This window comes from Hipposideros armiger, unplaced genomic scaffold (genome assembly GCF_001890085.2).
Source record: "Hipposideros armiger isolate ML-2016 unplaced genomic scaffold, ASM189008v1 scaffold_373, whole genome shotgun sequence".
In the NCBI taxonomy this organism is placed as follows: Eukaryota; Metazoa; Chordata; class Mammalia; order Chiroptera; family Hipposideridae; genus Hipposideros; species Hipposideros armiger.
In genome coordinates, this window is record NW_017731723.1 from 1538799 (window position 1) to 1564566 (window position 25768).

At 37.9% G+C, this 25768-nt stretch overlaps 1 protein-coding gene across 4 annotated transcripts in view; it reads right to left on the reverse strand.

Moving 5' to 3' along the window:
* Positions 1-7415: 7415 nt before the first annotated feature.
* Positions 7416-25768, reverse strand: part of UACA (uveal autoantigen with coiled-coil domains and ankyrin repeats) — an 86321-nt gene continuing 67968 nt past the window's right edge. For 2 of the 4 annotated variants that reach the window (XM_019662373.1, XM_019662375.1), the window contains exons 11-19: positions 25122-25229; positions 24546-24578; positions 23922-24020; positions 20579-20615; positions 19155-19207; positions 14599-17337; positions 11908-12060; positions 10027-10092; positions 7416-7585 (exon numbers count right to left, since the gene is read on the reverse strand). In XM_019662373.1, coding sequence (XP_019517918.1) covers positions 7514-7585; positions 10027-10092; positions 11908-12060; positions 14599-17337; positions 19155-19207; positions 20579-20615; positions 23922-24020; positions 24546-24578; positions 25122-25229 — 3360 coding nt within the window. In that variant the 3' untranslated portion in view covers positions 7416-7513. The remainder of the gene's footprint in view (positions 7586-10026; positions 10093-11907; positions 12061-14598; positions 17338-19154; positions 19208-20578; positions 20616-23921; positions 24021-24545; positions 24579-25121; positions 25230-25768) is intronic. The other 2 variants (XM_019662374.1, XM_019662376.1) reach the window with 2 other exon arrangements.

The window sequence follows — 25768 nt, forward strand, 5'->3', positions numbered from 1 at the left end:
GCATGACTCTGCTTCCAGTATCAATCTGACACTTCCTTATTGCGCTCTTTGAACTCTCTGCCTTTAATTTCTCCTTCTTTCATATGGCTTGTCTTCTAGCCACTACTGCAGAGGCGGATGAGCAGCGCTTATACCCCTAGCAGCTTGATTCTCCCCTGTATTGTTTCCTAGCTTTTCTAATGCACATAAGCAAGGACTGACTGCCCCACACGAGTGGTGATGGGTTCATGGACATGTATGCAAGCACATGTACATCTCAAGCAAACTTAGTGTCAGATAAAGCAACACTGAGTTACAAGTCAGAGGAAAACAGTAAGAACATGATTGGTCCAAATGCCAACACAAAGTAACAATCAGTCCAGGAATAGAACCTCATAAAACATTTGTGCTAAGGACTTTTGTAACAATCAAAGCATCTCTCTTTCTGTTCAGGTCTAGATACCAGCCGTCAACACCAATCGTCAGAAGCGTGCCCAGGGGCCAGAACCAAATCTTGCTTTCAAATCCTATTTTAAAGTCATCTGGGGAGAGGGGAGAACAGCAGCTGTCCCATCATGCACTAGATGCTAATCTTTGGGCCACCTCTGTCTCTTCACCAGGAACTTGATCTCAGAGCAAACCCAACTGTCCCTGCTACCAAAGAGAGAGGTCGCCTCTTACTGCCACCTGGTCCCCTAGTCAAACCCAAGGGACAGTTAGCAAAATGACCTGGCCTGGGTCACGTGCCTGCATGCCAGGATGTCAGGAAAAGAAAACACTGGGCATTTTCAGCATTTATGGTGAATATCTTCTCATCTCATTAAGGCTCATAAGGCAGATGATTCCCTAAACTGAGAAAGGTGGTTCAAAATGCCGGGTGGTCAAGAAAACAGTAAATGTCCACTATAAACATTTAAAACAAAGAGAGGGGCAAGATGAAGGGGAATAAGAGGTCCAAATTTCCAAGAATAAAACACATAAGTCACGGGGATGTAATGTACAGCATAGGGAATATAGCCAAAAATATTGTGATAGCATGTAGGGTGTCAGATGGTTGCTGGACTTGTCATAGTGATCACTTCTTTAGGTATGTAAATGTTGAATAACTATGATGTACACCTGAAACTAATACAATGTTGTGTGTTTAGCTATATTTTAATAAAAGTCTTTTTAAAAAGTAAGTATAATATAAAGAAATAAACAAATGGAAAAAGAAATTTTCATAAAAAATATAGATGGAGAAAATTTTGAGAAGCAGCAACAATTCAGAGGGAACTGTGAAGACACAGTGAGCGTAATTCAGGCAGAAATGATGCCTCCACTTGTTGCAACTTATCTTCCTTCCCCTTAAAATATATTTTCCCCCTTAATTTTAGTATTCACCCTAAGATTCTCTGCTGATTAATACATTATTGGAGGTTAAACATGCTTTTTTAAAATGAGAATTCATTCGTAATAGTTAACATGCTATAATTTACAGCTGGTGTGAATTGAGTCACCTGCTGTTTTATATTCCCTGCCTCAGAAAGCTACAGCATTTCCTGTGTTGGACTGGAGGTGAGGAAGATCAGGGAGATGAAACAAGAGCTCCTGGATAAGGGGGTGCAAAAATGGGGGATCTGGGGTACGGTGAATGCATAGGAGGCCTGAAGGGACACAGAATGTCCTGTGATGGTCTCTTCCTCGCACTGATTGCTAGGAAATTGAGTCAAATTGAGGTCAGCTGCAGAAAAGCAAGCAGGATATTACGGTGCTCATGGCATGTTTTCTGCACGCCAAGCTGTGGCTTGTTTTCCCTACCCCCATCGTTTTCGTATTTACCTCCCCCTTCTCCTCTCCCATATTAAAGGAAAACATTGCAAGCCACCTTACAATCCTTTCTGTAATGAGGTCTGGCAAAAATACTAAATATGCATATTGACATTTGCTTGGGAACCTAGGGTGTAAAATCAAGGCACTAGCTCTTCATTCTTGTTATAACAACATCAGATCACAATGGAAGTGCCCTCAAATTCTCTGTTGTCCTGGTAACTGCTCTCTACATAGAGAACACGGAGGGCGAGATTGCCCAAAAGGGTCTGGAAGCAGAGCAAGAGCTTATTAAGGAAGGCTTTCTGATGTTCATACCACACAAGCTGTGATGGCACAGGAGCATGGAGAAAAGCCCCCTGCAGGTTACCCCAGTTGTTGTAATGCATTTGCTGCTGTTAGGAGGCTGTGTACATTACAAGACTGGCTATGGCCCGCCAAAAATATTTACAATGAATAATAGTATTTGGGATAATCAGATTGCAAATCCTCTTAAACGCTTTGGACTCGAACATATATTTAGACTTAAATGAACAGTAGCTGGGGGGAATTTCTTCAAGTGTCGATTGGTATGAATGAATTAAGATGGTTCTAAAGGAGCTATATCGCTTAGGGATTAAGGCCAACTGGAACAATTCACTTAAAAAAAATAAAAAAGCATCAGAGCTCAAGGGAGCAGCTCCTCATTTCAGACTCATACACTTCAATCCTCGGGACTAGAGGCCCTGCCATGGTCTCTCCGCTTGTACAAAGAAGAGTTGGTAACTCTGCATGCGTGGAAACTCGCTACTCTCATAAGTGAGACCGTTTGAAGCAACAACAAAGAGGAACACAATTTAAGTAGCAGTCATTTTAATTTTGGCTCAACAGATTTTTAGCACGGATACTCTGAATATGAACCGGCTTCATTTTTATACCCTGAAGAGAATTTCTGGAGCAGCCCATACGGTGCCACTTAAGTCGGAGGCAATTAAAAAAAAAGCCTAGAATAGCAAGAGAGAAAAATCACACAATTTATTTGGAAACTGTAAGGGAAAAAAAAAGAAGTTACAAATCCTATTAACTCCATCCCTTCCCACATGCTCCCTGAGTCTATTTGCTTTTATACTCCTACAGAAAACTCATCCCGTTTTTGGAGGCAGGAATGGGACAGGAGGCATAGTGTAAATAGTAAGACAAGTGTATATTAATTAGATATTGCTTGTCATATTTTAACTGGAAGAGTGGAGCATGTTACAAACACTTAATAATTAACAGGATGGTGCATGTGTTTTCTCCACAGGTGAGAGCTTCTTCTGAGTCGAATCCCAGTCCTTTCTTTTTTTAAAGAAATTTTATTGGGGAACAGTGTGGTTTTCCAGGACCCATCAGCTCCAAGTCAAGTAGTTGTCTTCAATGTAGTTGTGGAGGGCGCATCTCCTTGGCCCATGTGGGAATCGAACCTGCAACCTTGGTGTTAGGAGCCTGTGCTCTAAACACCCGAGCTAACCCCCAGTCCTTTCTTGATCATTTGGGAATCACTAGAAAAAAGGAGACCCTTATCAGAAGTACCTTCTCCTCTCTAGGTCTTTCCCCCCTACCCTGGTCTTTAAGGATCACTGGAGAAGACATTTTCAAACTCAAATTCTTTACAATATAGAGCAATCTGGAAACTATTAGAAATGTGGTTTTTCAAAAAGAAGCATCAACCTAGAGTACCCGGCTCCATGGATTTCGTGCAGGTACCACTTTTAAAGTGGCCTTCACCATTTTCTTCCAGCTACTAAGAAAGCTACTTAATGATGCATAAAACTAATTATTGTAAAATAAGACAGAATCTGTATGGTAGCTGTTCACAATGTGGAAAATCACACTTTTTCATGGCCTATTTTCTTTGAAAATGTATGCCCTTTTCCCACCCTTAATGCATTCTGTGTATGTAAAATAAATACACTTCGCAGCAGGACCCAGGCTCCGAGGCCTTAAAACCCAATAAAAGAGTCCTGTAGTTTAATGGTCCTTAAATGCTTGACATCTTTTTCACTTAATGTAAAATCCATCTGATCTAATAGCCGTGACTGAATTATAGATATATAATTTTTTTTCTATTAAATGTTAATCTCCTGACTTGGCAGAGAAATAGAAGCTCTAAATTATTAAGAAGGCAATAACCTCTCTAAACTCTTTCCTGAATTCACGATATTCCCAGGACTATTATAAAAAAAAAAAAAACCAAACACCAAAAAAACCCTCAACCTGCAACCTGTTTAAAATACAAAAATCGGGCCCACTAAGTACAATTTGATGCCAAATATCAATTATATGGGGCTTTATTTTCATTGATGTCTCTTCTATTCCACTGAATGGCACGCGCATGCACACACACACATATGTATGTATGTAGGTGCACGCACATGCACACAAACACACACACAAATTGGGGAAGTGGGGAGCAACCTCCCAAGTCTTGGCTTTTTCTACATATGACATTTTTGTAACCTTCCCTCTTTGGTTGAATTCATTCATCATCCATGTTTGTTCATCCAGGTATAAATAATGGAAATGCCCTCTAATGCATAAGTGATGCCACATGCCCAATTATGCTAAACACAAGTGCTCTCACTGCCTAGGGACTCATACTGGAATGCCATCTCTGCTGCAGTTTTTTTTGTTTTTTTTAAATCTCTGCATTCATGACTCTTGTGAGCCAAAATGGCCTTACATGCAATAAGAAACAGAAGGCATGCTAAGAAGCAGGTTAATATTTACCTTGAGGCTGGTCTAGACAGCCTTGTTTCAAATAGCCAAGGCCCCAACAAACAATGGGAAAGAATTTCCAACAACGAAGTGTCAGATCCAGTTTAGCCAGGGACATCACTGAATGAACGAAACGAGGGCAGGGATGCCTATTTTCCATTTTGTATTTTGCGCACGATGTATTTTACGGTGCCATTCGTTTTTCTCTCTCTGAAATTCGTAATAATAGTTTTTCCCTCTCTCTGAAAATTATTCACAACGTTGCGCAGCCAGGAGTAAGGCCCAGGTTCTCTTTCTCTGCCAGACGCGTGCAGCCATACTTGACGTGCTCATCACAGGCACTCCTCTTTCCATCCTTATTTTGAGGACTGCCATTACTTTGATGCACAGAACACGCACTAGGGAAGAAGATCACGGCAAAGTTGCAGCATCCAGTGATGAGGAAACTAAAGAGACAGAAGTACCGCCATGGTGAAGCAGATGGCAAGAGGGGCTTGTAACCACTGCTAATGTGTGGCATCGTCATAAGCAGGCCCTGAGACCGCCTAGCCGTCCCGGGCGGCGACGGTTCATTTGAAACCTTTCCCTTGCTGACTCTGAAACAAGTGAACTGGGATCATGAACCCTTCAGGTGGGTAAGACGCGTGTGCGGAACAGTTTTAGGTCCTTGTGATAGGGCAGCTGGGGACACCAGGGGGAAAACCGCTCACGTTCTAAAGATGCAAGATCTTTTCAGCAGCAAAGATCCAATGCATGTATAATACGAGGAAATTTTAAACTGTGTAACATTTGGTTAGGATCAAGAGGAAAGGTTTAAATGAGAAACAAGCCAGAAGAAAGATTAAAATTCATCTGGAGTTTTGGAGCAGCAGGTGTAGTGAGTGATGAGTCACTGTAATATGAACATTTAAGACGTTCACTGCATGAGTATTTGATTTTACCTTAATAGTTCTTCATGACCCTGACCTTCTGTCAAAAGGAATGAACATTTCTGACAAAGCAGGAGTGATGAGAAAAAGGCTAAACAACAGATTAGTAATAAAGCTTCAGCCACGGCCTGCTCCTCGTCAGGAAGGAGTCAGTGATTCTTGGAGAGCCACCGGTCAGACCTCACAGCCTCTGAACATAGGACCGCAGAGACCAGCTGCACCCATTATGTATGTTCCTCCTGTTTACCAGCTAAATGTGTCCTAAACGAATTCTGCCTTTGATATCAGAAGGTGAGTGAACGAGACAATGGGGTGCATTCAAGGTTACTTGATCTTTCACTCTACACAGTAACTGAAAATGGATATCACCATCTGTATTTTGGACCCCATAGTTCTCTACACCAAATTCTCCAAAGACAACAAATGGATGTTTACCTTGTGAATCTTTTACAAGGATGTTCAAAGCAATATTCCACAGAAAACATTTTATTGATGGCTGAGGGCAAAATAAAATACACATGAGGTTCCCTTCCCGCCCATGGAAAATACAGCATTGAAATGTGAATGTTCAGTTAAGGACTTTCTCTGCTCCAAAGCTTTAGCAGGTGGCTCATGAAACAGAACGCATGCTGTAAAACAACATTCAATAAAAAAATTAAAGAATCCAAATACTGCTTATGTAAACTGTGTATATCCACCTAAAGAATTAAGAATAAATCCAATTCTGACTTGTCACTGTTGTTTCTACACTGAAGAAATACTTCTTTGGTGGGAAAAGCTATTCTGATGGTCCTGTGCCCTTGTTATTATACAAAAATGGGATCTAAAGTCTGGTTCAGGACGATCAAAGGTTACTGTTAAGGCACATTTTGCAATTAAAAAATACTTGGTGGAAATGATTCATTTGTTCAGTTTATTTGCTAACAGTCAAATTAGTAATTGTCAAATTAAATGGTAAAAAAATATTAATAGAAATAACAAAACACTTCAACTTTCCTTAATGAGATGTAGTTAATAAAAATGGTTACAATAGAGTATTTACTATAAACATGTTCAATTTTATTTTCTTGCTATCTATATTCTTAGTTTACTATATTATTGCACTTTTGTCTAAACCTTAAAGATCTATCTGTTTGCGAAAACCTATTCTCTTATGCTAATTTTGCAAGAAAACTGCATTTCACATTATTAATCTCATTAGTGCAATTTTCCTATAAATAAGTACAAAACATTTGGAGGATGCATGTATAATGAGTACTTGGTTACTATAGTAGCAAATGTCAAAGTAATTGCTAAGAAAGTCTACAATTTTGACACGTTGAAAATCGAGCATACCATTTATCATCATACTTCTCTAAATCCTGTGGCAAAAAAAGTCACAAGGGAAAATTAAGATAGTGTTGTGGAAGCAATTTTATTATAAATTCCTGATATATTCCACCCTAGCCTGTTCTCAATCTAAATGTAATTTAGCATGCAAACTATTTTGAAGAGAAACTTACTTAAAAAGGCACAAAAGTTACTAGTGTAAGAAGAAAAAAATCTGTACCTCCAAAAGAAGTTCAAGGCACTCATTAAGTGACGTCAGTAAAAAGGGAACTTGGCCAGCCAAGTTCTAAAGCATTCCTTGAAACCGCAGGAGGTCTCAGGGCTCAGGATGAAGCTGAAAGATCTTTTGATCCACTTAAAAGTGGCCACCAACCAAATTAACTTCTCTGAAAAAAAATCTTTAAACAATTTGTTCAGCCTAACCCCTCTTCAACCCCACTTGGACGGCTCATGTTTTATTAGGGACTCAACGGTTTAAAAATATGCAGCCAATCCAAAGCAAAGTGTGTTAGCTGTTTGCCTAACTGTCAAATTAACATATACAGAGTGTAAGATCTGAACTGATAGTGAACAATTCAGTCACATACTCATCTAATTAAAAAAAAAAACCTACTTATGGAACACAAAATATTTTATTTCCATTACACTAGCACAGGAAGGCTCAGACAGGCCGTGCAGTTGGAGCCCAGCGCTCGGCACCAGCAGGGGAAGTGACTGTTGGGGGCCGCCTGCTAGCACACAAGCCCCTGTCGCATCTGTATGATCTGGAGTAAGGCCGCCTGCACATCTTCATCCATGTGGCCCTGGAGACAGAGGAGGAAGGGGAGACATCCTTTATGTCATCCGCACCTACACCAGGATTCTAAAGACAGAGACTGTACAGTAAGGTCTAACCGGTTGTGATTAACCAATTAACCAAATGCTAAATCCTCACCACCTTGGTTATATTCTAAAGGATCTGTTGGAAAATGGAGTACAGCTCTATTGCAGAAATAAAGAAAGTCAATTTAAAAGTAGTGCACACCAGTTGCTCTTAACATCTATTATCAGAAATCAGATGAACAAACTTCTCTCTCAATAACAGCTCGGATGATAAAAGGCAGCATAAGTTATAAATGAGCCAAGTAAACCACAAGGAAATTTTTTTTTTTTGCTCCTGCTGATTTTTTTTTAAATTGAAACAGCAATAAAAAAATCCCCTTATTTAGATATTTTACATAAATATAATTATATATATTATTTGCAACTTGCATTTTCACCTAGTGTCCTAGAAATTTTCTCCAAGTTATTTCCCTAATTATTTTAAATTATTGCATAATATCCCATTGTATGGATGCATTGTAATTTCTTTACCCATTTTCCCAGTGATGGGCATTTTAAGGTGTTTTCAATCTTTATGAGCAGATTCCTAGAAAACAAACTGCTGGGTCAAAAAGCAGGCTCAATTTTTAATTTTGCTAAGTACTACAAAATTTCCCTCTATAGAGATTATAACAATTTACACTCCCACCAACAAGGGATAAATGCCCATTTCCCACAATGCCCTGGGCAACACTATAACCACCACCTTGTTTAATAGTCACCAATCCCTTATGTGAAAAATGGTACCTCCTGATTTATTGGCATTTCTCCGATTATTATTGAGGTTGAGATCTTTTTACATGAATATTTGCCATTTATATTTAGACAGAAACACTTTAGACTTAAAAAGGTGGCAAGGAGTTGATGATATACACATCAATATGGTGGGCTCATTACCGCACGCCATTACCCCATTTCCCTTTTTCTTTGCTGGAGCACTTGAATAGATTTCAGCACAATGCTTCGTATTAATATAAAAAAATTTTGCTTCCAAAATCTGTTTCTTTAATAGCAGGATGTTTAAATACCAAACATTAGCCAGAGTTGATGAAACTGAATTTCTTAGCTAACGATATGATGCCAGAAGGCAAGACTATTTCTGACACCAACTTCTTCTGTTATGTTTCATTAGGAGTCGGTAGAAAATAATTTCAAATCTCAGAAGCATACATTATACAAAGCTGAAAGGCTTGTTAGTTTACATATCTTTCAGTGAGAGCACATCTTCCATCCCTTGGCCAGTACCAGGCCTGAGTGAGTTCCTCACGCTCTCTAATACAGATCTACACTTTCCCACCACTTCCCCTCCTAAACTTCCTGTTCCGCTGTCCCTCCACAGTCTTATCTGATAACTGCAATACACTTTCAAATCCAGGGTTATCGTCTACCGATTCAAAAAAAAAAGTAGCTGAAGGTACTTTCTTTTATCATACGTTCATTCTTTTCCACTGGTTTCCACTTCATCTCTTGCAGAACAGGCAGGCTTTTTGGTTTTAAGAATTTGATATCATAGTTTCTTAGTTTCTTCCTTTTTATTATTTTACCTAGGTTTTTTTTTAATGACTTCTCTTTGACATTTTCTCTCAACACCCATATTTTGTTTTGTTTTTTAACCATGTGACCTGACAAACCTCAAATCTTAAACAATTCTATTATATCTCACCTGCCATTCTAACATTGTATCTTTTAGTACATCTTTCCAAAAAACCTATACTGAGAATTTTGGAGATGCTGATCGCAGGGTTTCCACAGGGCACTAAGTACAGTATCCTTCACATGTGCATGTTAAACATTTTCTCAGTGTGACTTATCTTTTTAAAAAAATAGCTTTCTCTTCACCCTCAAAAAAAGGAAATTCTTATGCTTCACTGAGTTTAAGGCTCAATAAATAAATATTATTGATACTTTCCTAACAGAACCAAATATTTTCCTTAAATTGTTACAATTCTATGCACACCTTACTTGTCATTTTTGTACTTTGATAGTATTCTCTACATTTCAAAGAAATACTCCTGAGCTACCAAGAAACAATGAAGTCTTCTCCACTCCCCTCTTTTAGCTGACAGCCACGGGTAGCTGTCAAGGCATTCTCTCTAGCTAGCAATACCGTTAATGTGTGCTGCCATCATATGTTGACAAACTGCCTATAAAATGAGTGACAAGCAGATGGAGAGAACACTAAATTTAAGATGCTGTGTTGCCATATAGCTTTGTAAATTTCTGTGGGAGATATGCAAGCCATGATTAAAAGAAACACAATTATTTTTAAATAAGCATATGGGGTACAACTACTTTAAACACAACTTCCACATAAATGTACATGAACACGAAAAATTATTTTCTCTAAAACAATCTCCTTTCCAAGGGAGAAATAGTTCTTTACCTGTGCAGCACTGAGAAGGTGTGTCCGATAAATCGCAATTACTTCCTGGTGCTGTCTGTCAGCATCCTAGAAATGTGAAAAGATGGACAGGTCAGAATGTCAGGATTCATGTTTTCAAACACATGAAGGCTCATGACACTGCTGTCCTTGGGCCTGAGGCTACAAACAGCAGTAATAGGAAAGTGCTTCTGTTGCTTCTTGTAAAAAACCACCATGGACCCAACAGATGCAAAATTCCATAGCATAACAACAGTAGGGATTTTTCTCATGAACATGTGGGAACATTCAGAGTAAAAGCAATTCTACTTATTCTAAGTCACATGAAACAATTGCCTTCATTCACAACTAATGCCACCAAATTATCCAGACACTTAACTAAGGCTTTGGATTATTGCAAAAGCTTTCCGCTCTCTGGACTCTATTCCCTGTCACGCTTCAAAGACTGAGGCAGCTCTTTCCTCATATCACTTTTGGCTGAAAAACCGTGGGTGACACCTACATATCAGAGGGAATCCAAACTCATCAGCTTGGTTCTCAACAGCCTCCACAATATGGCTGCAAAGACAGCTCAAGTTACTAGCCTGGCTGATCAGCCTTTTCCACCTCCATGGCCTATTTCACACTATTGCCTGTGCCCAGAAGAGTCTGTTTTCCTCTCATTTAGCCAAACAAACACCATCAATCTTACAAGCTCTGGCCAGGTACTCCCTTCCTCTCTGAAACTAGAGCCTACCATACCACTAATCTTTCCTCCCTGGGAATTAATATCACATAGAATCTGGGGCTGTATTTGCAATTCTTGATTTGGTACTTTTTGTCTTGTTTTACTTTTGATGGATTTATATTCTGCCTCTCTAACTACCCAGAACTCCCTAGGGACAAGAAATGTATACTCTCTCTGTCCCTGACAGCACTTAGCACAGTCATGAGCATAATAAATAATAAACAAATATTTCCGATTACTGAAGGGACTCTGATATCCTTTTGGTAAGATCCAACTCAGCAATTTGTCATTATTAATCTGTAGGCCAACAATATTATAAAATGAATACTTAAAAAATAACTTTCTTCTATTCAAAAATAACTCATAACTAGTTCCTATAGAATACGAAAATATTAGCAACAATTTACATTTGATTGTGCTGTTTTACTTAGCATGTCTACGCACATTATGCTAGCTCATTCAATTAAAAAAGCAAACAAGTAATCAGTTCTTATTATCCTATTTTATAGATGAAGAAGCAAAGTGTTAAGGAGAAGGTTCCATGTCACTTGCTTTTAAGTGGCAGGGCTTAGAACCGAGCTCCCATCTTTAGCCTGTAAATCCAGATGTTTTCTTTGATATATAAAGGAGATATATTGGTACCTATATTGATTTATATATCCCGATGTTTTCTTTTAATATATAATGATATAAGGTATAAAACCATAGGAATGCCTAGCTTTATTTATAAAGAGATTATATATATACAAAAAACTTCCATTAGTTTAGTGGACCAATATTTTAGAGAGCGTGTTGCAGTTGGAAAGATACCAGATTTGGAGTCAGCCAGTTCCAAAGTTAAATCCAAGCTGTATGACCCTAGGCATCAGGTATTTTTGTCTTTGTTTCCTTAACATGGAATGTTAAATGGGGGGAATAAAAACCTTGTAGGATTGTGATGAAGATCAAGTTGAAAGTATGCAAAATGGTTAGTGTACGGCCTGGCATACAGTAGGCACCAAATAAATGGTACCATATCAGCAGTTATGTAACTCTGAGCAAAGACTATTATGCTAGTGGATCTGAACACAGTCAATCTGTCTGACTCCTAAGGAAGCCCTATGAACACACACTGACGTGACTGCGCACAGCACGCAGCCCGCAGGCCCGGCACTCACAGCCAGCTGCTGCTGCAGGGACCTCACTTGCTGCTGCAGGGTGTCGATCAGCTGGCTCTGCCTCTTGCTGGGGCTCCCGCTCGTGTAGGTGAGCTGTGAGAGGCCATTGAGCGCCTGCTTCAGTCTTTCTACATCGTTCAGCAGCTCGGTTATCTTACAAAAAGAGAAAATAGTTATGGGAGGACTACTCACTCACTCATTTACAATGAACATCTTTACACAGTATGTACAGTATTTACTTAATTTCGTGCATTAAATTCCTCTCAGTAAATCCCTTACAGAAGAATGACCAAATTAAGAATGAATACGGGGCCAGCCGAGTGGCTCAGTTGGTTAAGAGCGCGAACTCTGAGCAACAGTTCCCACATGGGCCAGTGAGCCTGAGTTGAGCTGCCACTGAGCTGCCAATAGGTGGCAGGATGGCTCTGCTGGTGAAAGCACATGCTCCTAACAACCAGGTTGCTGGTTCAACTCTTGGTTGGACTCCCGCATGGGATGGTAGCAACGCCCACCTGCAACTAAGATTGAACACGGCACCTTGAGCTGAGCGGCCGCAGCTGCCCACCGGCTGCCAGATGGCGACTAGACTTGGAGCTGAGCTAGCTGCGTCCTCCACAACTAAGACTGAAGGACAACAACTTGGCTGTTCCTCTTCCCCAATTCCCCAATAAAGTCTTAAAAAAACAAAACAAAAAAAGAATGAATACAGTATGTATCCAAAGATGTGAGTGTGACCCAAGTCTTCCTGTTTTTAGATAAGACATAAGCACCTATGACATTATACAGACTATCTTCCAGGTAGGGGGGGTTCTCTCCAACAAAGTCTGAAAAGTAAAAGAGCATGCGTCATGCATACCCAGAATTAACTCAGGTGCCTGTTCTTTTCAGGAATGTATGATTTCAGACTATTTTGTCTTAAAGAGGAGAAAAAAATAGGGAGGCTGCTTAGAGTAGTGGAAAGACCACAGGCTTTAAACTCTTCTGCTGAGATGTGCGGATGTGTTTTCCTGTGGCTTGCACTATCAACAACAAAGATGCTTTGTATGCCATATTGTGTAGCATTTTGTAATAAATGTTTTATGTCATCAATGCCATTAGATTCTGATTTATCTATACTTAAATCTAATTGATGCCACTTAGTATGTTTTGCTAAAATTCAATATAATGGTAAATGTATTACCATATAACAAAGGTTTAAAATATAAATAATGTCATTTATGTACAAAGCACCTCAAAATGTTATCAAATGCATAAAATACTCAAAATATCAACTTTTTATTTTTTGTGGATTTTTGACACATTTTGAAAAAAAACTTGAAATCAATGAATGCAGTAGAAGAGTTAAATAAGACAGAGCTGATGTGTATTAGCTGTTTGAGCTTGGCTGATTTCCTTTCTTTTTCTAAGCCTTAATTTCATTATCAGTAAAAGGGGGAAAATCTTTCCTAGGTAAGGAAATCAAATGCAATCATAAAGATATGCCTGGTAATAAGTATATACCCAATTAATGGCAATAATGATAAGCAGTATTAATAACTTGCTATTATAATGACCTATTGTCACATTCATAACCAACTTCTGAACAAGCTGAGAGCATGTAAATGCTGGGTCATCTGAGCAGAGGTGTCAGGCTAGGATTTGTGCCTCCCCACTAGGCGGGTGGGGCTGGGCCTGCCTTTACTCCTTGCTGTGTCCTCAGCACTGACCACGGCACCTGGCACGCAGAGGCATTTAACTATGATTTGCTGAACTGATAAAACTGCACCCAATCTCCTTGACTTCTCATCTTCATAGTACACATTTTAGGCCACTCCCAGTTCCCAGAATACTGTTAAGCACCTACTGTGTACATTATACACATACAGTGAGAATGAATGATACAGAGAAGTTATGATTTTTCTCTTAAAAACTGGTTGAGAAGATCAACCACATAATTCTGACACTGTAAAATGTGTGTGTGTGTGTGTGAGAGAGAAAGAGACAGAGAGTCAGAGAGACAGAGATTGAGAGAGAGAGAGAGAGAGAGAGAGAGAGAGAGAGAGAGAGAGAGAAATGGATGGCAAAGCCAAAAGAAAACATGTATTTTGGAAGAGGAGCAGTTTGCTGTGGGCTGGACTGGACAGTGAAGGCTTCAGGCAGGAGGACATATGTTAACGTGGGCATTAAGACACATGTGGGATTAACTCAGTGGCAAGGAGGGCAGGACATTCTGGGCGAGGGGATAGTCTGTAGAAAGACATGAGGACACAATGCAGTGAATGGGAAGGCTCGGTGTGCTGTACGGGTGAGTGCCAAAGTCAAATTTGGGGTGCTCCCTTGCATCCTTGGTTTCTTGCAGCCCAGAAACAGCTTTTTTCCTCCCCTCCCTCACCATTCTGCAGGTACCCTAAAATCCACCGCCTCCGGACCATTCACGTATGAGGTAAGTGAACCTTGACTTTCTCCCCACCTTCCCTCAATTCTTGGCTGTACTAACAGAGGAAACAAAATGCAAAATGCTTTAGATTTTTGTGTGACTATACTTATTCAATTCCAAATTTTTTCCACACACTCATAGTCAAGCGGAAAGGTGGCATTTAAGGGTCAGCACGTAATGCTTTTGTAAGCCTGTCTGCAGGACGCAACTACTGTAAAGCATGCTGTTCTGCTCCATTCTCATAACACAAAGCCACGCAGACGCCAGGGGCCTACCTTATTATCTTTTGCTTCGATCTGCTTAGCAGAGTCCTGTATTCTCCTCTGCAACTCCGTGATTGTTGATAAGGACTTATCGCATCGTTCCTGCTGATCCTTGATTTCTTGCTCGATGCTGAAATGTAGTAATTCCTTTTCATCTTTTGCAGACAGCTCCTTCTTCTTGGCATGCAAAACCTCCTCACACACTTCTTCATACTTTCTGTTCAGATTGGCCAATTTTTCATTTAAGGTGGAAATCTCTGTCTCCAAATCACTCTTTGTTGCTTTGTATTTAGACAAATCAACGACCTCTCTCATCTCTAATTTTCTTAAGGCTTGTTTGGTGCTCTGAACCTCTGACTGGAGTTTGGAGACTTCTGCAGCTTTGTGTTGGCTTTCTTCTTCCTTGGCTCTCAAGCTAGCTTTTATGATTCCGGTTTCTTTCTCAAATGCTTCCTTCATCTGCAAATGCTCGGCCAGGGGCACAGACGAGTTCTTCTGGTTCTCCAGCATCTGGTGCAGCTTGGTCACGGTCTGCTGCTCCTTCTGGTAACGCTTTTGCTGACTCTTCAGCTCTTCCTGCAGGTTCTCAATCGTGCTGTGAAGAGATTGTCTCAGGGCCTCGACCTGGTCCAACGGGACATACTGCTTTTGCAAGAGTGTTTGAGTTGTCAGGATGTCAGAAGTCTGTTTGGCATTTTCTTCCGCTAGCTTCTCCTTCTCGTTCTTGACCTCTGTGTATTTCTGTAACAGGTCTTTTAACTGTCTGTTCAGCTCCTCTGCTTTTCTGTTTAATGCTCTTTCCGTCTCATGAGAATTCTCAATGAGAACAGTCTTATCCTTTAAATCCTTCTGAAGAGTGAAAATTTCCTTCTTCAACCTGTCATTCTCTTGTTTGCACCTTTTGGCCTCTTCTTCCCTGACATTAGACTTTTGTGCCTGCTGTGCTATCTGTTCTTTTAGTTCTTTCTCTATTGCTTTAAATTTTTTCTCACATTCTTCAAAGCTGGCAATTGGAGCATATTTTAGTTTAATGCATTCTTGGATTGTGTCGAGTTCCTTTTTCTGGGCTTCGATTTCCGCGTGCAGCGTCCCAATTTCTTGTTGGCCTTTCTGGTACTTAGCCAACACCTCAGCACTGTTATCCTGCACCTTTTTCATGCTCTTCCCAACGGTGCTCATCTTCTCCTCGTGCTCCCGCAGGCTGATGTACTCAGCCTTTATTTGATTCTGCGTGTTCTCCAGGTTTCTTTTTAATGTGTCATTCTCATCTTTGATTTTCACAAATTCTTGATTTACGTCTTCAATTTTTTTCTTCGCATCTAGTAATTCTCTGTTCGTTTTATCTAATGTGCTACTCAGTGCAGCTTTAATCTCTTCATGGTTTTTCACTGGCACATACTGGTGACTCATCGTCTTTTTCAAGTTGGTGTTTTCAGACATCAGTGAGTATATTTTCTCTTGGTCTTCGCCACATTTTTTATTAAGTTCAGAGAGCTGTTTTTTAAGTTCAACAATATTGGATTTCAGAGCCATTATCTCCTTTTCATGTTTCTCAGGAGGTATGAATACAGATTCCAGGCGGCTAACATTCTTACTTAAACTATTATTTTCCATCAGCAATTTCTCCACTTCCAACTTCTTTTCTGTATACTTTTGTGTTACATCTAAAAGCTTTTTATTCAAATCATCAACAAGCACATCATGTGATCTTTTCATTTCTTCACTTGCTTTTAGAGGAACGTAATGGTTTTTCATTTCAATTGTTAAATTATGTACTTGCTGGTTGAGGAGTTTATTATCCAGGTAAATCTTTTCAATTTCCTTTTGTAACGACTGATTTTGTGATGTTAACTCAGTGATCTTTTCCCCAAGTTCTCCTGATTTTTGCTCTAATCTGCTCTTGAGCTGTTCATGTTCCTCTGGTTTGATATGCTGAGCAAGCTTGGCCTTAACATTCTCAGCTTCTCTCTTTAACTGTCTAATTTCACTAAGTGATTTTTCATATTCCCTTTCCATCTCAACTAGCTTTTTTGCCTTCTCATTTACTTCATTTGATAACATGCTCTTCATGTTTTCAAATTTTTCTGCTGGAATGGAAAGGGCTAACTTTGCTAACAATTCTTTCAGCTGGCCTTCCATCTCGGTGACCTTTCTCCCTTTCTTCTCTCGCTCCATTTCACACATACTGAATTCCTTCTGCAGTCGCTTGTTTTCTTCTATCAGCTTTCCTTCATTGCGCTTACACTCTTGTACTAACATCTCATTTTGTTTCATCTGGTTTCTTAGTTTTCCCACTTCTGCTGATGCGCCTTCATATTTCGCTCTCATGTCTTTCAGCTGGTCCCTCAGTTCCTCCGTGAGTCTGTGGCTCCCTGTAGCTGCCTCACTTGTCAGATGCTCTTTGAGGGCAAGAAAATGTGTCTGCATTTGCTTCACTTTGCCTTCTGACTCATACATTCTCTTCTGCACATCTTTGAGTGCGTCTTCTAACTGCTTTATCTGTTCATCTGAGTCCTCCTTGACCCTCTCACATTCTAGGGCTAAAGCTTTGCACTCGGCCACCTTGTGAGCCAGTTCGTTCTGGAGCTTAAGACGGTCTTGTTTTGCTGACTCGCAGAAAGTTCTCATTGCCTCTAACTCCTTCTTTAAAATTTCATTTTCAGAATACGAGGTTTGATTGGGTAGGGACAGCTCCAGCGGTCTGAGCATAGACCTGCTTTGCATATGAGCTGGCATGCCTGAGGAAGTACACTGAAAAGGAGGGCAAAAAGGTATCAATCACAAATGTCTAAAGAAGGCACTTATTTACCAAACCTATAAAATTCCACATCATCAGTAGTCAGAGGGTTTTCAGACTAGTATTTTGAAAAAATATAGTACCGATTTTTGAGTTAAGAAAAATAGTTCTGGGTATGATTTCCTTAATACACACTTAAGCAGTGACATTTTGAAAGTCTGTTCACTTAAGTGTATTTCTGGAAGAAAAAAGAAAATAGTTATGGTCTCTGGAGACTATTTTCTCTTTCCCCTTTCACAATACCTACCCACACATGAATATCAACTCATTCAAAACATATTTATTATTTCTATGTTTTATGGCACATAATGTGCTTAGAACTTCAAATTCTGAAGACAGCCATCAGAACTCTTGAAAAGAAAGTATTACCATTTTAAATCTGCAAATATTGGGTTGTCGGAAAAGTCATGACGTATTTTTTGTTTTTCATTGTAAAAATGCGTCATGACTTTTCCGACAACCCAATAGTTTAATAGAATGATATATTACTTAATTTCTAATAAAATATATGACTTCTGAGTACCCTCATAGTTAATTCCAATGTAATGTTCTTTAAGTTACAAAAATACCACAAAACAAACCTTGCTAGTATAAGAATAGTCAAAAGAATGTTAACTGGCAAAAAAGAATCGAGTGTTCTTCTCTCAAATAAAAAGATGAATTAGAACTTAGTATATAATCTTACTACAAAATTTGACTGACACTTGTTCCCTTTATCAAGTGCTGACAAAAAAGGATAATTAAACTTCTCAGTGAAATAGTTCATAAATATGAGAACGTGTAATCATGAAAGATTAAATTTAACTATTTTTATTTTTCCCCATACAGCCTATTACAATAAGGGCTCTTTATAAGTACTAATTAATTGATAAAGCCATGTGCTGAGTACATCCCACTACTTTAGTGGGCAGGTTTTAGTATTGTTCAGTTAAATCTACACTGTCTTCCCTCAAATCAAAAAGAAAATTAACAACCTGGAATAATTTCCCAGCCTCAGTCCGCTTCTAATCATCTTTCAACTGACCAATTATCTTTAGGCTAAGACTACTATAATTTACCAACAAATTACTTACACAGTGACACCACTGACATACTTTTATTATGATCAAATATTTATCTAATATTCTTAAATATTATTCAGTTGATTGACATCCATTCTCTCAACTTAGAATCTTAGAAGTTTCCAGCTTAAAGCGATCTTAGACATCATGCACACTAACTCACTCTGCCTGCAGAGGAAGGTATATCAAAAAGCCTTGAAAGCCCAAACATGTATCAGCTCTGCAGTCCATAGGAGGGACTAGGAATGGAAACCTTGTTTCTACTGGAAACTGAAAGTGAGGAGCAGGTAAACATGTAAGAAAATCAGACATTACCACTTGGAAGCTTTCTCTATTTTGAGGTGAATTTCTAAAACATAGAATATATGAAAGCAAGGGAAAATATATTTCAAAGCCAAAACAAATGGCTTTTTAATTACTCATACCTGTCTTCCCCTTTTTTATGGGCCAACATGAAGTGTTGACCACGTGCTGTAATAGAAGCTTACTATAAAGACCATGAAATTGTAATTCAAATCTCTTATTTAAGCCAATGTCATAAAAAACACTCTAGGGGGCACCAGAAATAGCATTATCTGCTTTCATTAAACTCAAGACCAACTTTTCTTTGATAATGAAAACCATATTCAATGTATATTCATAAACATACAATGCTGTTTTTTTGAAAAAGACACAAATATTTTTTTATAATTAAAAAAAAATAGTATTACCTGTGTGTCTGTCATGTACATTTGACCTTGTTTAAGAAGCATATCTTCTTTTCCTAAATAAATCCAAACAAATAATGTCAACTTAAATATCCATACCAAAGTAGAATAAGTATTAATTTGGTATTATTATCTCTCCTTTATCATTCAAACAAAAGCATGTGTCACAATATAAAATTATCCTTGCTCTAAGATATCCATGTTTTCATTATTATTTTTGTATATATACGGGAAGTATCTATATCCTTTTAGATAAATACATTTTTAGAAATACATGAGACTGTTAGACTAAATAAGCTGCATGATTCTAAAATACATATTCTATAATCAGTGAAAATAAAATGGTGCTTTTTGCCATTTACAGGATAAATATTTTTACTGTACTTAGCTAGAGAATTATTTAATATTCAATGGTAAGCAAACGAATTTTCTAGAGAAATTGTTTAAAAATGAAGAAAATAAAAGGGAAAATTAATTATGAATAATCTAGGGCTGGCCGAGTGGCTCAGTTGGTTAAGAGTTGGCTTAAGAGTGCGAGCTCTGAGCAAGAGGGCTGCTGGTTCGATTCCCACATGGGCCAGTGACACTGCTCCTGAGCTGAGCTGTCACTGAACTGACAACAGGTGGCAGGATGGCTCAGCTGGTGAAACAACAAGATTGCCTGTTTAATCGTGGGCTATGCCCTCCCACAACTAAGACTGATCTCGACACCTTGAGCTGAGCTGCTGCCCAGATGGCTCAGTGGATAGACCGTGCGCTCTTAACAAGGCTGCTGGTTCGACTCCTGCATGTGGGCTACGTCCACCCGCAACTAAGATAGAACACAGCACCTTGAGCTTAGAGGCCACGAGCTGCCGCCGGGCAGCCAGATGGCCACTGGCGCCCTCCACAACAAAGATTGAAGAACAACAACTTGGCTGGTCCCCTTTACCAATTCCCCAACACTGTTCCCCTCCCCCAATTCCCCAATAAAATCTATAAAAAATAATTATGAATAGTCTTAAAGTAAGTAATTGCTTATGGAACTTGTAATTTTAAAATGCTTACCTGCATTGAGACTATATCCAAAGATTTCTCCAAATCAAAAAATTATGTTTCTGTGTCTTTCCATAAAAACAAATCCCAAATATCACAAGATAAATGTCTATTAACCAACAAAGTGAATTTGGTAATTCATACAATGTACAATTTAAAAAATAGGTGCTAAGAAAAATCAGAGCCTTGGTGATTACCAGACTTCATGTTACAGACGCTAGTAGTCATCTTAGCCTCCTCCTAGTACCATATGCTGAGTTATAACACACAAGTAGTAGGATGAAGTGTAGTAATAGGATTATCATATACAGTTAGACAAAATAAATAGGCATAAACATTCCTCTTTGCTTAAACTGGGTGAACTATAATGATAATCTATATTTTATACTTACGGTTACTGAAATGACTTCCTGATCCTAAATGATCACTCTGAAATCAGAAGTATAAATTAAAACATTTAGGTGGATACTGCTTCCTTTTGTTATATTCTGTATCTCTTTTAGCTCTAAATGATCCAGTCATTAAAACCACATTTTCAACATTCCTTATTTCTCCTGAGTGTTAATTATTCTACAAAAATATTCCACAAAAAGACACAGCACTAGCAGCAATTAGATCAGTTGGGAATCAACCATTTCACTAAGCATTTTAATAAAAGCAGTCAAATGTTTCAAAGAAAAGCTTTATTTCTCAAAAGAAAAGTGAGCTCCAAATGTTCAGTGCATACTCTTAGCTGCTTCTTTTCCTCAAAAGGAAGGAAACGCCACATTTGCATCATTTTACTTGACTACTGTTGGGAGCGGGAACCCCACCTCATTGACTATGAAATATTAGCTGTAAATTCTTTCAAAACTTAAAGAATACCCATTACTTTTGAAGGCAAAAGGAGACAGAGAGCAGGAAATGAAGCTGAGGCAAAGACATACACTCAGTAACAAACCCATCAAGGCATCAGTTAGGAGGAGAATAATAGAGAAACTTTAGATACTCTGAATCAAAATATATTTGGATTGCTCCTTTTTCCAAGTGAGCCAAATACAAGGAATCTAATATATAAATTCAAACATTATACATCCAAGAGTAAAGGTATGCAGATGTCGTTCATGTTTGTATATGTGTATATTAGTACTAATAGGTATGTGTCAAACTCTGATGTGGGTGACCTCAAAAAAAAAGGTCCATGGTTCTTTAACTAAATTAATGCCACCTCTATTGCCTATCCCTACTGCCCCAAAGGTATGGAAAAATGTCTGTAAACTTAGTTAAGCTCTTTGTTCTATGTAATATTTAATACCAGAGTTTACAATAGCTATTAAGTGGACACATGGATGGGTGAGGGTAGCCTTAAGAATGTAAGGCTCTCAAAAAACTTAGTTTGGGTTTATTGCCTTTCCTTGATTATGCAAATGAAAATGAATGCTTTAGTTATGATAAAATTAGCCTCATGCTAAAATAGCCATAGTTTCCCATATTTTTTCCATAAATATAAGCAATATGTCTATATATTAAGTATTACATGTAACACAGCAATTCTTTTGGCAGTTTATGAAGATTTTTAAGCATGTGAGATGATACAGTAGTGGATCTTCAATATCTGTAAATGATGAATTCTTAGTTTTTAATGGCTGTTTTCATAAATACTGGGTCATCTATAAAGTGGGCCCTGTAATTTTCTTTTTGAAAGTAAAAATCATTTCTAGTATAAAAATTCATCATAATAATTATGTATCACCTGGGCAAAAGGTCCCCATTACATTGAGTGAAGAAGTTACAAAACAGGATGTACAATATCCCTATTTGTTTAAAGTGTACGTAACACAAATTATGCACAAAGCGAAGGTCTGACAGGATATAAGTCAGGTGCTAAGAGTGCTGGGATTATAGGCATGCTTATTTTCTGCTTTCAGTTTAACTATACTTTCTAATTTTTCTAAAATAAATACGTATTGGTCTTATAAGAAAAAATGTTATTTTTCTATAGTTTATTATAACCTCATTGAAAATTACAGACTTGACTTGACCCTAAGTTTTTCTAAAGCTATAGGAAAACATTTTATTCTTGCGACATGACAGTCTACGATTAGAAGAAAAGTAATACATAAATAGTACCCAATTATAAGTGCCAAACTTTGATAAGGGTCCAAATACAGATCTGTATTTTCTCATTCAAGTTATTCTAAGCGTAAAACTAGTATTGTACTTAAGAGCGAGCACAAAGGAACCAGACTGCCTGGGTTCAAGTTCTAGCTCTGTCACTTATTATTTGTAACAGCCATAGGTAGATCACTCTGTGCCTCAGTTTCCTCACTTGTGGGAATAATAATAAAACCTACCACATAGAACTGATGAGTTTATTAAACGCATGTAAAGCACACAGAGCGGTTTCTGGTACATGGTGGGTACTATGAAAATGTTGGCTCTTACTAGGTTCACTATTAACCTTCAATTTCAAAAAAAAAACAGGAGCCACCATATTAGATCCTTCTTTAGCTTATAAAACTGTGTTCCTGAATAACCTTCAGAATTCAGTCAGATAAAAAATTTCGTTTTATTTTTTTACATGTAGCAAGGCATAACTCACCTGCAATAAAGTACACAAATGTTACGTATACACTGCAATGAACTTTTGCATATGTACACCTTGCGTAATCACAACCCAGGTCAAAATACACTTTTGCAGCATCGTCAGAAGCTTCTTCAGCCCCATCCTAGTCAGTACCCTCTCACCACAGGGTGGCCTCTGTTCTGACCTCCATCACTCTAAGTTAGTTTTGTCTGACACTGAACTTCATAGAAATGGAATCATGCAGTAGGTACTCTGTGTCTGATTTCTTTCATGCAACCTTCTCTCTGTGAGATTCACCCATGTCTATTTATCTTTTTTCACAGCTACCTACACAATTTTCATTTACAAAGAAAATACTTTTGTTATGTATTGTCCCCAGTAAAGATAATAGATTTGTGCTGAATAAGTCACCGTCTTCACACTATAAAATACACACTATGGCCTGGCAAAACGAACCTGCACAGGTAAAGGTCAGGAGAGTTGTCAGCGTTGGTGCAGATCGCATGGGTAGTGGCAGGACTAAGTGTGAGGAGGCTTCTGGGTACTGATAATGTTTCTTGATCTGGGTATGTTCAATTTGTGAATATTCTTCCATTTCTATACTTTAACATGTGTACTTCCTAATGTATACTGTATGTCAACAAAAAGTTTTTTAAAAACATCACGGCCTTGGAAAAACTAAAAGCTAATTGATCCAACCAAAGATGAGTATATGATCTGAGCCTTATTAACACACAACTCTTCACTAATGTGTACTATTTAATCCACACATGCACAAAATCCTTTCTGAGATCATCCTGAAAATGCTGCAATTCATTGATATGATGCTTTGGTATTACTGCCATCATAATCACTGCAAATTTACAAGTAAAAATATAAAGTTTTAAAAAGGTAAGGATGAACACAGAGGAAGGATGGGGAGAAGATACTAAAAATAAACTAAATGTCAGTTACATGCTAGTCAATTTCAATGACCTCATTTAACTTTACAACAACTCTGTAGAAAAAGGGACAATCACTCCAGTTTTGCCAAAAAAGGCAACAAGCATAGAAATTGTAAATAAACAGCCCAACATCAATTTATTTAAACTACAACGAGAGTGATAGTCAAGCCCTTGAATACTACCCATTATCAGTTATATGAAATAATTTATTTAAGCTTTCTATACCTCAAAATATTTATTTCTATTTTTCAGAGCCTCAATAGCTCTTAAGCTTTCTTCATATTGCTTTTCTTTAGCCACCAAAAGGGACTTCAGCTTTTCTTTCTAAAATGGAAGGAAATAAATACAGAACAAAATCACGCTGTGCTTGAAACTGGGTTAAAATTAAATTTTAGAATATGTGAATTACAATTATTTTGAGGACAGCAGTTAATGAATTCTCTGGCCTGGTGGATTTTTAACTATTAGTAGAGCTGAAAATTTATACAAATATACAAATAAAATATGTAATATATACAACTAATATTATGAAAAATTCAAATTTGTTTGTTTTCAATCTTATTATTTTCATTTTCTTTATAATGTTTAGAACTTCACATCTTTTCATGAAAAGCTTCACAGAAAATGAGACATTCAGACACAATCACAACAAAATGCCTACGATAACCCATACTACTATACTCAAAACCTACCTTTCCAGTCTAATGAAGGTTTTGTTTTTCCCTGTGAGCAGTGACCAGAAGAGAAATCCTGGTCTCCATCACAATTCAGGACTTAAGCCTCTACTGCAATTACCATCTTCCATTTACATAACACTTCACAGCTTTAAAGTAAAATGTATCATCCTACCTCACTTTCCAGATCATCAGCAACCATTACTTCCTAAATTTAAAAGAAAAAGAAATGGATTTTCATTCTTGAAAGTTTATTTTAAATGACTCGAGCTTGGAAAATATCTTTTAAAAAGACCGGCACGTGTTTTTAAGATTGGGGACAAGGATGTGAGGAGAAAACGTTTATGTACTACTAGCCATTCCGTTTCTGAGTTATCACTCTTCTCACAAGACTCAGATTCAAGCACTTTTGATTCTTCTGAGAACCCATCAGTTATCAACTCCTACTTGCTCTTCCTCCTCGCATCTTTTGTCTGCTCCTTCCTCTCCAATCCCACAGCCCCAACTATAGTTCAGTCCTTGGGTATTACCACATATCAACAGTATTCTCTGTTCTCACACAGAACATTAAAAGTTTCACGTAAAGGTCTGAGTAAGATAACTTTCCTTGAGGGCAACGACCCAATTTTACCTCCTTTAGCACCTAGCAACATGACTTGATATGACAGGTGATCACTAACAACTTGTTATCATTGGTGATTACTGGTAGCAAAATAGTTTTGAATTTATTTTTATTGTCAAGATTATTTACCTCATTCAGCTGTAGTTGTAAACCATTGACTTTATCCAATAATATTCTCTGTTCTTGCTGAATTTTTCTCAACCTCTCTTTCAAATCTTCATTTTCGATCTCCAGATCCTTAAATAGTAAAGATAACAGGTGCTAAACCAACTTTAAATGAGCTATTCTTATGGAAGAAAATTTAAAAAGCAGTTTGCTGTCACATAGATAAATACATATATAAAAGAGCTTTAAGTACAAAGATACAATAATTTCAATGACATCCAAATGATTTAAATCCATAGATAAGAAATAATATAGAAAATTACAGTCTTATGATATCTAGTGAATATGTATATACAAGACAGCAAAGCACCATGATTCTAACTAAAGTAAAAAATCACCTGGAAATAGAAAATAGCAGAAAAATGTGCCATGTTAAATGTTGCTTAACACCTCTCAAGTTGATGAGACTGTTCTAATGCTTTGGTTAAACTAATAATAATTTCAGTGTTCTGAAAAAAAAACATATAGGGATACAATTTAAGGCTACATAGTTCACTTTCTTAACACTACATGGTCAACTATGAAAACCCAAATAAAATACTTTTGTTTTAATGTATGCAAAACAGCTATTCAAATTTATATTTTAAGGGTATTTCAGTCATAAGATAAAC